This window comes from Microplitis demolitor, chromosome 6 (genome assembly GCF_026212275.2).
Source record: "Microplitis demolitor isolate Queensland-Clemson2020A chromosome 6, iyMicDemo2.1a, whole genome shotgun sequence".
NCBI lineage: Eukaryota > Metazoa > Arthropoda > Insecta > Hymenoptera > Braconidae > Microplitis > Microplitis demolitor.
The window spans coordinates 20,229,632-20,245,332 of NC_068550.1; the positions used below are offsets into that span (position 1 = coordinate 20,229,632).

The window sequence follows — 15,701 nt, forward strand, 5'->3', positions numbered from 1 at the left end:
ATAGCCCGAACTGGGAATCGAACCCAGACCATGTCGGTATCGCGCCGAGTGCTCTACCAGTTGAGCTATCCGGCACTATACTATATTCCGTTCAATTTTATCTATAACTTATTGAGCTACACCGTCCATCGTACGGTATTAACACCAATTTAAAATAGTGGAAACCTAAAACATGCAAACCTTCTCAATAAGACAATTTATAGATAAATTGAGAAAAATATAGATAGCCCGAACTGGAAATCGAACCCAGACCATGTCGGTATCGCGCCGAGTGCTCTACCAGTTGAGCTATCCGGCACTATACTATATTCCGTTCAATTTTATCTATAACTTATTGAGCCACACCGTCCATCGTACGGTATTAACACCAATTTAATATAGTGGAAACCTAAAACATGCAAACCTTCTCAATAAGACAATTTATAGATAAATTGAGATAAATATAGATAGCCCGAACTGGGAATCGAACCCAGACCATGTCGGTATCGCGCCGAGTGCTCTACCAGTTGAGCTATCCGGCACTATACTATATTCCGTTCAATTTTATCTATAACTTATTGAGCCACACCGTCCATCGTACGGTATTAACACCAATTTAATATAGTGGAAACCTAAAACATGCAAACCTTCTCAATAAGACAATTTATAGATAAATTGAGAAAAATATAGATAGCCCGAACTGGGAATCGAACCCAGACCATGTCGGTATCGCGCCGAGTGCTCTACCAGTTGAGCTATCCGGCACTATACTATATTCCGTTCAATTTTTATCTATAACTTATTGAGCCACACCGTCCATCGTACGGTATTAACACCAATTTAATATAGTGGAAACCTAAAACATGCAAACCTTCTCAATAAGACAATTTATAGATAAATTGAGAAAAATATAGATAGCCCGAACTGGGAATCGAACCCAGACCATGTCGGTATCGCGCCGAGTGCTCTACCAGTTGAGCTATCCGGCACTATACTATATTCCGTTCAATTTTATCTATAACTTATTGAGCCACACCGTCCATCGTACGGTATTAACACCAATTTAATATAGTGGAAACCTAAAACATGCAGACCTTCTCAATAACAATGGAATTTATAACAAGAAAAGGGGAAAGACAAGGGTGTGCGATGAGCGGAGCTTTATATGGCATAGATATCGACGACCTAGAAAAGACGATGGAAGAGAAGAAGAGAGGAGGAACAATGATTGGGAACCAACGAATACATGTCATGAAATATGCGGATGATGTGGCGCTAGTTGCGGACACAGAAGAGGAGCTAAGAGGGATGCTGAAAGAGCTGGAAAGATACACAGAAGAGAATAAGATGGAGGTGAACGTGGAAAAAACAAAAATTCTAATATGCAGGAAGTGAGGTCGAAGAAGTCAAAGAATTTAAATATCTTGGGTACCATTTCACCACAAGGAATAGCGCAGGGAAACAAAAAAAGGAACTAGCACAAAAAGCACAAAAGGCAACAAATGCAGTATGGGGAGTGATAAAAAGGAGCAAAAAAAAACAGCATGAGGGACAGGATGTATCTGATGAACACTGTGGCAAGAACAGTAGCTTTGTACGGAGTGGAGGTCTGGGGGTGGGAAAAGTCGGAAGAAATAGAGAGGGTGCATAGGAGGCTCTGCAAGATGGCATTAGGAGTAAGAAGGGATACACCAGAATATATTTGGAGGGACGAGATGGGAGTAGAAAAGATGGAAGAAATATTAAAAGAAAGAGCAGTAAGATATATGAAGGATTGTATGATGATGGAAAAAGAAAGATGGCCAAGGATAGCACTGAAAGAAGAAATGAGAGGGATTATGAACAGGTGCCCGACGAAATGGGGGAAAATGGTGAAGGTTGCGCTAAAAAAAATGTAATGCGAGGAGGTGATTGAGATGATCTACAGGGATGCGGGAGTAGAGGAAATAGAGGAAAAGCTGAATGAGGGCATTAAGAAAATGAGAGAGAACGTGAAAAAGGAGGCTGAAGACGCAATAAACAAATCAACGTATAATACATTGTACAAAAAAATAAGATTAGAGAAAGAAGAAGATAACTACTGGAAAAAAGATAATGTAAGAGGGGAGGACAAGGAGATGTGGGCGAGGATAAGGTGTGGAAATTTGGGAAGAGCGGGCAAAAAAGGGTACAGGGGCTGGAGCTGTAGAGGTTGTAGGAAAGAGGAGGAAACGTTGATACACCTACTAAAATGTGAAGGAATATATAAAGGGGTGGAGAAGGAAAAAGAGCTGCTAGAAGAGTGGAGAGGGTTAGAGGATAAAAAAGTAGAAGAAAAAATGATAGCGAAATTGAAAGGAGAGGTTGATATAAAACTATGTACGGTCTTCAAGAGAATTGAAGAAATTTTGAGAGTCAACTCAGGGTTACGGAGCGTGGTGCAAGCGGGATACCAAGACTGTGACGTGCAAAAAATATAAGAAGCCAAAAACAAATAAATTATAGAAGTTAAAAAGTAAGAAAGAAATAATATATATAACGAAGTGAATATTTTACCAAATGAAAATATGATTTATGTAAAAATTTGTATACGACCTATAAGTTGTGCAAATAAAACTATTTTATATATAGTTGGCCCTGAAATAAAAATATTTAAATAAGTTTTTATCGTTACGATTATACATTTCAAGTAAATTTTATAAGAAATAATATTTGATATACAATTTAGCTGAAAGAATTGAAAAATAAATAAAGAAAGTTTATATTAGTTAGCCTTGAAATAAAAATTTACTTATCGTAGTCGATGAACAAAACAAGCTAAAAGAATTAACGAAAAAAAAAGTTTACATTAGTAAGAACCAAAAAAAGTTATTAGGTTGATCAGAAGTAATAACTTTTTTTTTTCTTTAAAAATCATAAATTTTTTATCAACCATAAAAGATACATGATAAAATTTTTATGGCATAAAAACCCATTTCGCAAGAGTTCGGTGAACGAACTAATATTTTTAGTTTATAAAAAATTTGTCGCAGGATTAAAAGCGAATTCGCAATGTGTAACTTACAAGTATTGACGATAAAAAGATTTGGTGATGGGGGAGAAATGGCCAAACTTCAAAGCCATTTAGAATTTGGGAAGATTTGGGTCTCGAAAATTAACGGGGGTCTGTACAGAAACGCAAGTTGCTTACAAGTTTTTTTAGGTAAAATTTTGTCACATTTTTAACCTGTGGCTTAAATTCTAAGATAAAATTAGCAATTATAAAAAGTAGAAAAAAAATTTTTCGTAAGGAATAGCGACTCATCAAAACCATCGCAGTGGCAATGTTAAAAAATTTCAGAGATTAGAAAAATCGAGGAATTTTTATAGAGAAAAAAATTTTCTCTCGTATGGTTCCTGTAAATTTTTTTTAAATATTTGAAAGTAGATTCGCAATTAACTAAAAATTATCGGTTATAAAATGTATCGATGAAGGAAAAATGGCGTAGTTTCAAAACCTTTTTGAATATGGGAAAATTTGGATCAGTAAAAATAAGTAGGATTTTCTGTACAAAAGCGCAATATCCTTATAAGTTTTTGTTTAAATAAATTTTTGTAATATGTTTGATAGTTTGGTTTGAATTTCAATTTAAAATTCACAGTAAAAAAGAGTAGAAAAAAAATTTTGTCCAAGAAATGGTGACTCATCAAAACCATTCCCTTGACTATAATATAAAATTTGAAAGATTAAAAATCAAAGAATTTTTTATAAAGAAACAAATTTGAAGAAGCGAATGATGAATCTTCAAAATCATTCTCCAATTACAAATATTCAATTCATAAGCAACAAGATATAGATTTTTTTTTAAAACTATAAGGAATAAAAAAAATAATTACCAAGTTTATGATATTTACCAACCAAAATTTATAAACAGTCCATTCAAAAAATCATATATTTCTTGTCATTAAAATTTTTATTAAAAAATTATTTTTTTGGCAATACATCAGTCACATTAAATTTATATCATTTGCCTTTATTTATTTCTTATAACTTTTTTTATGCAACCTAAATAATAAAATATCAAAGCCCCTGGAAAAATATTAACATTCAAAATTTGAAGTTGGAATAAATATGTATTCGCTTAAGCGTAAGTAATTACTCACTTGAGATTTTTCTGGCTTAAGTGTCACAAGTTATCCTCAATTTTACTACCAGTTCAGAATAATTATCCAGTTGAAATTTATTTTCTCTTATAGTTTAAATTACAATTAAGCTTTAATTCGAATTCATAAGTTTCCTACTGTTAATTCAAAAGCTTGACGGAAAAATAAATAAATTATTTCAGTAGATTAATTTCGAATGAGATGAAAACATAGAGACTCTTTACTTGAAGTCAAACTGATTATTATGTAAAATAAATTTTATTGCAATAAAAAATATTTGTAGTTTGAAAACCCGGTACGCGCCGTATAACAATTCGCCCTATATCGAACCACGGACCTGGCTATTTGTTAACGCGAACAGTGGCTGTTTATTCAAAAAAAGAATTTACATTTAATAGAAAAGTGTATTAGTAGTTTTTTAAAATCGGCGCACAAAACCCTAAATTTGCTCACGGGAACCAAGCTATCGCTTGACCAACAACGATCAACGTAGTAGTTGACAACAGGCTCGAATTTCCCACAGGAGCACACTTAGCCACTGTTTTCCTGTTTTAATAAAAGCTAAATGGAAGAAAAAATAATTAAAAAATAAAAAATGACTATCGCGACCGGAGCCTTCGGTGGCTCTAATAATAGCAGTAAATAAAATTACAAAGATGGTAGAGACCCGAGACGCTGCCAACAACAGCCAGTTGATCTCAATTAATAAGTTTAAAACAATTAGAAATTAAGGATTTATGTTATTTAGTTTATTCATTCCTATTATGTATGACATGGTAAATTTAAATAAAGAAACTTTAAACAAAAAAAAAAAAAGGTTCGATTCCCGGTACCGGAATATTATTTTTTTTTTTTTGTGACGAATTACGAAAAAGCTATTAATAGAAAAGCTATTATTAATTTTTGATTTTTTCAAACAATTATTTGGTGTACTTGTCATAAGGAAAGTTGAGTCTCTCTAACAGACGAAAGTCTCCTGAAATTTCACAAATATATCAATAAAATTATTCATATCATTCACAGTGTGGTAAAATTGTTGAAGTAGCCAATAGCCAGCTACTATTAAAAAATCAACTAAATGCGAACGGAATATTTTAATATTGTTAAGTTTTGATATTCCATCGTTGGCAATGCTAAATATTTTGTCTGATGCAAATATTTCAGGGATCGATGATTCGGTAATTCTATTGGATCGCACGTACCGACGAAAAATAACAACAATACTCACTGTGTCGGTACCTGCGAGCCAATAAGAAAGCTAGAAGTAGTAGAGGGGATATTTCCTTTGCTGTGATTGGTGCGCGTGTACCGATAGAAAGTAATTACGAGAAAATCGTCACGTCGGTAACTGCGAGCCAATCAGAAAGCAGTACGTTGAAATTTAGTCGTGGAGGTGGTAAAGGTCAGAGGTTACTTAATGGTCATACAGTCATTGTAGGTCATTTCCAACCGACAACTTACTTTGTACGTCACGCAAAATATTCAAGTTTTTAACTTCACACGTCAAGATGAATTTCATTAATTCAACTGGCCACACGTTTAAGCTGACTAAAATCAGCACGAAGCTATACACGACAGATTCAGGAGCTGTGGAGGTTGCAGAGTCATCCCTGTATCCGAGGACAGACATCCAGGAAACATGGAGTTTCCGTATGGAGCTAAGCCACGACCGGGAAGACAACTTTTGGCTTTCGTTGGGCATCCAACCGTCCAAGTCCAAGGACCTCAAGACGAGATACACCGCCCAGTGTTTCGCCCTTGACTTGCTCGGTAACCTGACGACCCTCACCGACCAGTCTGCTCCTTTCAAGGCCTACGATGACTACATACACTTGGGCAACTGCATCAGACGACGTGGCAGAGACGACTTCTGTGGCATATTACATGAAGCCAGCGATGAAGTATATATCATGGTACAGGTGAAGATACTTTCTAATTAGATACTTAAGTTCTGACTTAAGTTAAAAACGGCCCTTTTCAGGGCCACCAAATTTTTCATACGTAAAGAACAATTCAAGTTTACACCTAAGAATTCAATCCTTGCTTCCATACTCTTTCAATATTTATATTTATTTAGTAAGTGGCTAAACAACAAGTACAAATTTTAATATTTACTAAATTATGATTTTTTATACATTTCGAGTTGTGCATATATTTATTTTTGCCTCACCATTAGTCTCTTATTTTAACAAATAAAAGTATTCCAACTAAGTATTTTTATTGACTGTTTAATGTTTACAAGAGTGTAAGTTTTATAGTTTTACAGCTTTAAGTAATTATTTATAACGCAAAATAACAACAATATTGATTGAGTCGGTATCGGCTAACCAATAAGTAGTAGAAAAATATCCCGGGTTGTGAAAAAAAAGTTGTCATCACGACTTTATAATTTGGTTTTCATGTTATTTTGAGGAAATCTCAAACGAAATATGTCTTTCGGCAGGAATTCTTTTTATTTCTATGTACAGATTTTTTATAATTGGATACTGAAAATTTACACTTTGATTTTTTCGCAGTAAATGTTTCATTGTTTTAAATTTACACTTTGATTTTTTCGCAGTAAATGTTTCATTGTTTTAAATGACTGACAAAGAATTACAATTTTTTGATTTTTGTTAAATTATAGTTTACACTTTAGTTTATAAATATATTTATCTTTAAGTACAGAGACGATAGATAAAAATTCTGCAGACTAGGTTAAAAAATTTTTTACTAATTGCCGTAAAATTCAACAAAAAAAAGTTTCATGAATTTGTTGAGTCCAATGGGAAAGGATAAAATTAAAGATGGGTTTTATTGGTATTGGGAAATTTTATTTAAGGGAATTATACTCTGCAAGAAAAAAATTTTATGTTATTTGTACGGAAAAAAAATTTTGTATTTCTTATGACTGCTTATTTAGTATAATTTGAAACTTGAAAAGAATAGACGTATAAAAAATTTGGGGGGGGGGCCCTGCATGAACAGGACCCCAAAAGCTCAAGAACTTTCTCCATGTGAGCCAGGCGCTGAAAAGAGCCGTTCGGTTTTATTTTGGTATGGTTTTACGTATGGGTATGGTTGTTTTTTGTATAATTTACTTGAAATCAAAGTCAAAAAATAAAAATAGAAAAAATTATGACAGTTCACCTTGATATTGGATTGATTGAAAAACTCTTCGTCGTAATAATAGGGCGCTGAAGTCCCACTTGACGTCAATTACATTAAGAATAATTTATTTGATGTACGACCTGACTGAAAAAATTAAAAAAAAAAAAAATAAAACAAGTCATGTTAGTTGATTCCTGAAATGGAAATTTTTAAACAAGTTTTCAACTTCTTAACAAGGTGCTGAAAAGTGGCGTTTAATATAAATTTTATAAACAATAATTTATTTAGTTTAAAATTTGACTGAAAGAATTAAAAAAAAAAGAATAAAAAAATAAATATTAGTTGGCCCTGAAACAGAAATTATTGGGTAAGTTTTTATCATTACAATGGGGAGTTTAAATTTTTCATTTGATGTCAGTTTTATAAGTAACAATTTAATTAGTTAATGATCTAGCTGAAAAAATAAAAAAATTAAATATTAGTTTGCCCTGAAATGAAAACATTTAAATAAGTATTTTTCAATACAATGAAGCGCTGAAAAGTGTAATTTTAAGTCAATTCTATAAACAATAATTTATTTAATATAAGATTTAACTGAAAGAATAAAAAAAAAAATAATAAATATTAGTTGGCCCTGAAAGGAGCGCTGTAAGCTGTGTAAGTGTACAGACGTGTAAAAGAGTAGCTAGTGCAAAAATAAATGAAATAGTGAAAAAAAAAAGAAAAGGCAAGTAAGTTCAGAGTAAAAAAGGTGGGAGTGAAAAACGCCAAACAAGGTGAATAATAAAAAAAAAGAAAAGCTGTGGCACGGGAAAAGCAAAAGACGCGGAAACCAAAAGGTAAAAGCAATCCGGGTTTTGGCGGACATAGAGGAATTGGCGGGAGACAAGACGAAGGAAAAAAGTGACGAGGAACGAGAGGGCAGCACATACAAAGAGATGACAAGTGACGAGGAAAGACATGAGAGAGGTAAAGCGAATGGCGCAAGCGCCGGGATGACCAAGAGAAGGAGGGGAAGGCCGCGCAAATTTAAAAGTACAAATTCAGCGAGTAAAAGAGACTACGGTATGAAAAATGGAGCGTTAGAAAAATTTGTGTGTAGTCAGATGGATATAATAAAGGCAAAAGCAAAAAAGGTAGAAAACACAGACAATATAAATGAGGTAGGAACAGACTGGTGCAGAGCCGGATTTCAGCTAGCGAGAACACCGGCAAGAAACAGTAGAGGAAGTCTGCAAGTTGAGAAGGACAGTAATGAAGAGGCGAAAGAGTTAGATATAATCGAGACAATCAATGATAGGAAAGACAAACAGAAAGATGAAGTGTGAAAAAAGACAAGAGAACAAGCAACGCAGACTGGAATGTCAAATTGGAGCCAAAAGCAGGAAATGAAGGATAGTGAAAAAAATTCAGAGGAAAAGATGTGGCAATTGATCGCAGAGATAGAAGACAGGGTAAAAACAAAAGTTGAAGAATTGATTATGAAATCAATGGAAGAAATGAAGGCATGTACAAGACAAGAAACCTTGAAGATAGGGGCCCAAATAATTAGGAGCAAATCCAAAGAAGACCAAGTGGAAAAGGAAAGAAGACACAGACAGGAAATAGAAAGATTAGAGAAGGAAATTGGTAAAAGAGAACAAAGCATAAAGGAAAAGGACAGAGTAATTAAAGAGCTAAGTGAAAAAATAAAAAAGGAGAAAGAAAGTAAGACGAACATACCAAATAAGACAAAAGCAACCGAGGAAAAAAAAAAGGAAAGCAACACGACAGTCAGAGTCACGACACAAAGAGACAAGGAAAGAGTAACAGTGGAGGAAGGCAGGAAAGAGGGCGATCAAGAGTGAAGGAAACAGAAAACGCGTGGGCGAATGAAAGGAATGTTCAAGAAATGAGGGAATGGAGCTTGGAAAATGAGGTGGAAAGATTCGTGAGCGAGGCGAGGAAAAGACAAGATAAAAAGGACAAAACAAATGAAGAATGGAGAAGACAAGAAAAAGAAAAGCTCATTGAAGAAAAGCCAAAAAAAATTAATGGAAATGAGCTGGAGGAAGAACTAAAAGAAAGGAAGCAAAAAAGGTTAAAAATTGGTGAGGTATGGTGGTGTTGGAATGAAAAAAAAGGAGAATTGAAATTATGAAAGTGGGCGAATGATGAGAAAAAGGAGTGGAGAGTGGGTACAGAAAGAGACACAGAGGCCAAGGAGAAAGAGGACCAAAATAAAGGAAGAGAGCAAGAAAATAGAAGGAAAATATAGTTTTGGAATGTTGCAGGTATGAATGAGGTAGAAAAAGCTGCCACAATGATGGAAGAAAACGAGATTGTTGTGCTAGTGGAGACATGGGTAATGGAAGATAAGGTGGAAATAACATGTGAGAGGCTGAGCAAAGAATTCAAATGGTGGGCGAAGCCTGCGACGAGAGAGAAACAGAGAGGAAGAGCAAAGGGAGGTCATATTATTGGGATAAAAAAAAATTGCAAATTAAAATGGGACATCAGGGAATGGAAATACGGAATGATGTTGGAAGAAAGTAAGGAAAGTGAAAGTATAATCACAGTGTATAACAATGTAGGAATGAGCAAATTAGAAACGGAGCTAAGAAGGCAGATAGAAGAATGTGCAAACAGGGACGAAAGTGTGATGATCATTGGGGACTTTAATGCGAGAATCGGAGAAGAAAACGTAACAGGAGAGGACGAAGGCAGAGTGAGGAAAAAAAAAAAAATCGAGAGACAAGACAGTAAACAGCGAAGGAAAAAAATTACTAAAGATGTGTGATGAGTTAGGACTTTGCGTATGGAATGGTAGAGCAAGAGGAGATGAAGGTGGGGAAATAACTTACGTCGGGGGAGACGAAGAGAGTTTAGGATCAGTAATTGACCTTATACTAACGCTGGACAGAGGCGATGAGCAAGAAATAGAGGTAAAAGTGGTGGAAAGAATAGAGTCAGATCATCTACCAGTGTTGGCGAGATATAAGGTAAAGAGAAATGAGGAAGAGGGTAAGGAAGGAAGCTGCATGTCAGAGGAGGAAGAGCAGGAAGAAATTGGAGCAAATAAGCTGATCTGGAAGAAAGAAAAAATACAGGAGTATGCAGAAGCAACGCAGGAAGCACTGACAGAAGCAGTAGAGGAAAAAAACGAGCTTAAGTGGGAGGATATAAAGGAAATAGTAAGAAAAGGGGCTGAAAAAACGGGGATGGTGATGAAAGGAAAGAAGGACAAAGATACAAAGGAGAAAAAAAAGTGGTACAATATCGAGGGTAAAAAAAAAGAAAAGAAGTATGGAAGAAGCTCAAAGAATTCATCAAGGATAATAACAAAGAAAAAAAGAGAAATCTGAAGGAAAGCAGAAAGAAATATAGGGAAACAATCAAAGAGAGCAAGGAAAGGTGGATGATGGAAAGGTGTGAGGAGATTAATAACGCCAAAGACATGACATAATGGTGGGAAGCCATAAATAGGTTCAGAGGAACAAAGAAAAGAGCTGCAAGCAACAGCATAAAAGCAAAACAATGGGAAAAGCACTTTAGTGATCTGCTGAATGGGGAAGGCAATGAAGAATCGGAAGAGGAAGAAAATGAGCCGTGGAAAGGAGAAGGTAGTAATGAACGATCAGAGGAGCCGAAGCTCGATGAAAACTCCAGCAGGAGAGAAGTGAAAGCCGCAATAAGAAAGCTCGGGAATCACAAAGCTCCAGGGGAAGACGGGATGGCAGCAGAATTTATAAAGAACAGTGCACCAGATGTCATTGAATGGATAGGCGAAATTATAAATAGAATATGGGACGAAGGAAGTATGCCAGAATGATGGGACACAGCAGTGATAATTCCGATTTACAAAGCAGGAGACGGAGAAAGAACAGAAAATTACAAGGGAATTTCGCTTCTAAATACAGGGTACAAGTTATTGACAACTATGATGACGGAGAGGCTAAATAACTGGATAGATAAAGAAAAAATTTTAAGGGAAAGTCAGGCGGGGTTCAGGAAAAAAAGAGGGACAAGGGACCACATATTTGTATTGAATAGTCTAATAAACAACAAAATGAAGAGGAAGGGAGGAAACGTTGATACACCTACTGAAATGTGAAGGAATATATGAAGGGGTGGAGAAGGAAAAAGAGCTGCTAGAAGAGTGGAGAGGGTTAGAGGATAAAAAAGTAGAAGAAAAGTTGATAGCAAAATTAAAAGGAGAGGTTGATATAAAACTATGTACGGTCTTCAAGAGAATTGAAGAAATTTTGAGAGTCAACTCAGGGTTACGGAGCGTGGTGCAAGCGGGATACCAAGACTGTGACGTGCAAAAAATATAAGAAGCCAAAAACAAATAAATTATAGAAGTTAAAAAGTAAGAAAGAAATAATATATATAACGAAGTGAATATTTTACCAAATGAAAATATGATTTATGTAAAAATTTGTATAAGACCTATAAGTTGTGCAAATAAAACTATTTAATATATAGTTGGCCCTGAAATAAAAATATTTAAATAAGTTTTTATCGTGACGATTATACATTTCAAGTAAATTTTATAACAAATAATATTTGATATACAATTTAGCTGAAAGAATTGAAAAATAAATAAAGAAAATTTATATTAGTTAGCCTTGAAATAAAAATTTACTTATCGTAGTCGATGAACAAAACAAGCTAAAAGAATTAACGAAAAAAAAAGTTTACATTAGTAAGAACCAAAAAAAGTTATTAGGTTGATCAGAAGTAATAACTTTTTTTTTTCTTTAAAAATCATAAATTTTTCATCAACCATAAAAGATACATGATAAAATTTTTATGGCATAAAAACTCATTTCGCAAGAGTTCGGTAAACGAACTAATATTTTTAGTTTATAAAAAATTTGTCGCAATATTGAAAGCGAAATCGCAATGTGTAACTTATAAGTATTGACGATAAAAAGATTTGGTGATGGGGGAGAAATGGCGAAACTTCAAAGCCATTTAGAATTTGGGAAGATTTGGATCAGTAAAAATAAGTAGTGTTTTCTATACAAAAGCGCAATATCCTTATAAGTTTTTGTTTGAATAAATTTTTGTAATATGTTTGATAGTTTGGTTTGAATTTCAATTAAAATTTCACAGTAATAAAGAGTAGAAAAAAAATTATGTCCAAGAAATGGTGACTCATCAAGACCATTCCCTTAACTATAATATAAAATTTGAAAGATTAAAAATCAAAGAATTTTTTATAAAGAAACAAATTTGAAGAAGCGAATGATGAATCTTCGAAATGATTCTCCAATTACAAATATTCAATTTATGAGCAACAAGATATAGATTTTTTTTAAAACTATAAGACATAAAAAAAATAATTACCAAGTTTATGATATTTACCAACCAAAATTTATAAACATTCCATTAAAAAAATCATATATTTCTTGTCATTAAAATTTTTATTAAACAATTATTTTTTTTTGCAATACATCAGTCACATTAAATTTATTTCATTTGCCTTTATTTATTTCTTATAACTTTTTTAATGCAACATAAATAATAAAATATCAAAGCCCCTGGAAAAATATTAACATTCAAAATTTGAAGTTGGAATAAATATGTATTCGCTTAAGCGTAAGTAATTACTCACTTGAGATTTTTCTGGCTTAAGTGTCACAAGTTATCCTCAATTTTACTACCAGTTCCGAATAATTATCCAGTTTAAATTTATTTTCTCTTATAGTTTAAATTACAATTAAGCTTTAATTCGAATTCATAAGTTCCCTACTGTTAATTCAAAAGCTTGACGGAAAAATAAATAAATTATTTCAGTCGATTAATTTCGAATGAGATAAAAACATAGAGACTCTTTACTTGAAGTCAAACTGATTATTATGTAAAATAAATTTTATTGCAATAAAAAATATTTGTAGTTTGAAAACCTGGTACGCGCCGTATAAGAATTCGCCCTATATCGAACCACGGATTGAGTAAAATGAACCAAAGATGGACACAGAGAAAAAAATTTATTAATTAGTAGCTTTCAGATGAAATAAAATAATACCCGAATTTTGGTAGATTTTTCAGAGGGACCATGTTGCCCCATATAAAAATTTTTTTTGTTGGAGCATATTAATGACGAACACATGGAACAAAACTAGCAGAAATAAAAGGGGTAAAAAGAGCAAATATCAAATCTTTTTTTCACGACGCATTTCGCTTCAAATTTAAAGATTTTTAATTTTCGATAAATGTGGTATATTGAGACAAAAAGTAAGTATCCCCCTCCCTTCTTCCCCTATTCGAGCCGCCAAAAACTCAGTCTTTCCTTAAGTACTCCCTTTTGCCCCTCTCTTCATGAATTATGACCACAGATATTTAAGAGTGGGGGAGAAAAGTAATTATCTGGGGAGATTTTGTTAAGATCGAAGGTACCATAGACAACATCATTCAAAACCGTTTTCGATCTTGAGACGATTAGTCGTACAGTCAATCTTGTCCCAAAACTACAAACATAAAATCAGTGATCGTTAATAATTTAACTTGAAGTTATTACTAAGTGAACAGTTACTCTCACAGTAAAGTGTCAGAGTTAATAAAATTAAAAGTTCATTATTTAAAAGTCGACAATTATTAATTGCATCACTCATTACGATGGAATCAATCCGTTCAATATTCAATTGCGAATACGTTGACAACTTAATCAAACAAGTAAATGTCGAAAATATCAATACAGTGGTTCCAGTCATGGGTGGTTTTACGCTGCTTCATATAGCAGCTTTCAATAATGATAAAAGATTGGTGAACTATCTGCTCCGCAAGAAAGCTGATGTGAATTCAAGAAGTAAATACTGGGGTACAGCTCTTCACATTGCTGTTATAATGGAGAACTTGGGTATAATTGAAAGCCTCATCAATTACGGAGCAGACGTTAATACTCTGCTAATTCAGGACTCTGATTTGATCCATTACCTGTATAGAGCTGAGCCAAATCTTGAAGAAAATCCTGAGTTTTTATTACAAAACCATGTCATTGAGACTGCGATGTTGGAAACCTATGATTTTTGTTTTGGCAAATCACCGTTACAAATTGCTGTTGATCGAGGTAATGAAAAAATTGTAGAACTACTTTTAAAAAATAATGCTGATCCGAACCTTGATACTCATTATTTTGAAACACCACTAATATGTGCTATTACTAAAGAAAACTTACCAATTATGGAGCTTCTTCTAACATACGGTGCAAATGTTAATAGTGTAAGTGAAAGTGGTTTTTCAAAAGAAAGTCCTCTACATATTGCTGTCCAATCCCGAAGTTCGGAAGCAGTAGAATTAATCTTGAACCATAGTATGGTTGATATAAATATAGTGACAGCGTATAAATATTCAGCGCTTCATTACGCATTTTTCGCAACCGACGATAATATCATAAGACAACTGCTTAATGCTGGTGTTGATATTAATTTAAAAAACACTAATGGTGAAACAGCATTTGCTTCACGGCAGAATTATTCACAAAAAGTTAAAGACACAATTACTGAATGTATTGCCAAACTCAGTGCGACGAATTGTTACATTGATAAAGAAAATTTAGCAGTCGTAGATAGTGGAAAATTTGGTGAATTGCGCGGTCAGTGCATAAGCGAAATTGAAAAACTGAAGATAACATATATTGGTACGAGTAATGTTACACTTTATAATGTTCTATGTAATAAATGTGAACACAAATTAGCTTTAAGTTTAAAGTATGTTAGTGATAGTACTATTTTAAATTTGAACATTGAATCTTTTTTTCCACTATACGGTGGAATGATTGCTTATCGTTTAAGAAAAGCATTAGGACGGAAAAAATTGCTATCCAATGCTATTAGTTTAATTGATGATATTTTCAATAACATTCAACTTCCAAGTACTTTTACGAGGAGTATTTTAAAATTACTGACTAATGAAGATTTGGAAAAATTACAATGATATATTTATAGGAATATTTTTAATTAATATTATCAAGTCTGTAATATTTTGAAACATTTTCATGGGTGTAGGGTTAATAAGTATATAAATTCGTGGTCTTTATTATTAACAATGTCAAATAATTACTTATTTAATTTATTTATTTTCAATACGTATATAACATTAAATGTTTCACTTATAAGTGCACACATTTGTAATTGAATAGATTAAGTTGTGTTTTTATTATTTATATTTTTTTTTTTAATTCTTTGATCTAAAAGAAATATAGTCATTTCGAAAATTAAATTTTAATACAGAAGTTATTTTCAATAAACTCGTAGTCCATAAGTCGTAATTTAAAATTGTAATTATTAATTTAATTAATTTATTTTTATTACATGTATGAATATTGTATATATGAAAAATAAATCACTATGTTTTTTTAATTTTGTGTAATTCTCACAATTTATTTTAATATTTAATTATTTATAATTTTAATTACTATTATTTATTTATTTTTTTAATACGAATTTCTGCAATTGTTTTAAATTTGATTTTTATTTTCATTGTTCTCTAAGTATTTCAAAATAAAATAAGTAAAGTAAAAA

General features: G+C 32.9%; 1 protein-coding gene across 1 annotated transcript; it reads left to right on the forward strand.

Moving 5' to 3' along the window:
* The first annotated feature begins 9,082 nt into the window (after positions 1–9,082).
* LOC128668081 (golgin subfamily A member 6-like protein 22) lies at positions 9,083–11,002 on the forward strand. The gene is made up of 4 exons (XM_053740247.1): positions 9,083–9,281; positions 9,465–9,898; positions 9,963–10,474; positions 10,657–11,002. Exons 1-4 carry the CDS (start codon positions 9,083–9,085, stop codon positions 11,000–11,002), a joined length of 1,491 nt encoding a protein of 496 aa, XP_053596222.1.
* Positions 11,003–15,701: the final 4,699 nt, after the last annotated feature.